The sequence below is a fragment of the Malurus melanocephalus genome, unplaced genomic scaffold (genome assembly GCF_030028575.1).
Source record: "Malurus melanocephalus ecotype Western Australia unplaced genomic scaffold, MMel_1.1 scaffold_1875, whole genome shotgun sequence".
Taxonomy (NCBI): domain Eukaryota; kingdom Metazoa; phylum Chordata; class Aves; order Passeriformes; family Maluridae; genus Malurus; species Malurus melanocephalus.
This window is the reverse complement of record NW_026625107.1, coordinates 8,195-9,267: the sequence shown is the minus strand read 5'-3', so window position 1 is coordinate 9,267 and position 1,073 is coordinate 8,195. Positions and strand designations below refer to the sequence as shown.

Here is a 1,073-nt window from a genome sequence, read left to right as displayed (position 1 = left end):
AATTGAGGGCATTTAAGGAAGCTCAGGAAAAAAAATGAGCATTTAGGGAAACTTGGAGGGAACTTAGGACGGAATCTGAGGGAGTTTTAGGGAAATTTGAGGAGATTTAAGGTGAATTTGGGGTGGATTTGGGGGTGCGGGCTCTCACCAGCTGCTCCCGGTACGGGAATTCCTTCCGCCCGTCGRGGCCATCCCGGTAAAACTCCTGAAAAAATCGCTTCGCCTTCTCTGAGGAGGAAACAGAGACCCCGAGGGGCGATCGCGACAATGAGGAGGGGTCGCGATAATGAGGGGCGGTCCCGATAAGGAGGGTCCGCTATGGGGTGGGGGAGGGGCGGATAACGGGTCCTAAAATCAATCCAAACCGCCCCCAAACCTTTTTCGCTGTCGTAGTCGCGCGGGGCCATTTCGGGGCAGCTCCTGTCGCGATTTTCCCCTCACGATGGCGATTTTCCCCTCACGATTGCGATTTTCCCCTCACGATCCCGATTTTCCCCTCACGATGGCGGTTCTCCCCTCACGATCGCGATTTTCCCCTCACGATCCCGATTTTCCCCTCACGATCCCGATTTTCCCCTCACGATCGCAGTTCTCCCCTCACGATCCCGATTCTCCCCTCACGATCGCTATTTTCCTCTCACGATCGCGATTTTCCCCTCACGATCGCGATTCTCCCCTCACGATCGCTATTTTCCTCTCACGATCCCGATTTTCCTCTCACGATCGCGGTTCTCCCCTCACGATCCCGATTTTCCCCTCACGCTCTTTCCCGCCACGGTCTCCCCCTCACAGCGAGTGGCGCGAAAATCGGCGGTCACGTGACGCGCGGCCAATCAGAACGCCGGCACCGCCTTCACCGGGACGGAATCGCCAGCCAATCACAGGAGAGAACGCCCAGAACCGGAAAAGCGCCAGCCAATGGGAAAGCGCGGCGCTGCCCACGTGGGATGTGGCCACGCCCGCGGTGGGCGGAGCCGGGCGCGCGGCGGCGGCGGGAAGCGGCCCGGAGGTTCGGGGGGCCCTGAGGGGGGATTGGCCACGCCCCCTCTTAAAGGGGCCGCCGCCTTTTTGGG

General features: G+C 59.9%; 2 protein-coding genes across 2 annotated transcripts in view; one reads left to right on the top strand and one right to left on the bottom strand.

The window, feature by feature from the left end:
- The window catches only part of MCM7 (minichromosome maintenance complex component 7), a gene marked incomplete at its 3' end in the record, with an annotated part of 9,247 nt that extends 8,430 nt beyond the window's left edge, over positions 1-817 (bottom strand). The window contains exons 1-2 of the mRNA XM_057388385.1: positions 377-817; positions 153-228 (exon numbers count right to left, since the gene is read on the bottom strand). Of these exons, the coding sequence (XP_057244368.1) occupies positions 153-228; positions 377-407 (107 nt within the window). The remainder of the gene's footprint in view (positions 1-152; positions 229-376) is intronic.
- Positions 443-1,073, top strand: part of AP4M1 (adaptor related protein complex 4 subunit mu 1) — a gene marked incomplete at its 3' end in the record, with an annotated part of 8,788 nt that continues 8,157 nt past the window's right edge. Inside the window, exons 1-2 of the mRNA XM_057388384.1 lie at positions 443-465; positions 793-942. Of these exons, the coding sequence (XP_057244367.1) occupies positions 443-465; positions 793-942 (173 nt within the window). The remainder of the gene's footprint in view (positions 466-792; positions 943-1,073) is intronic.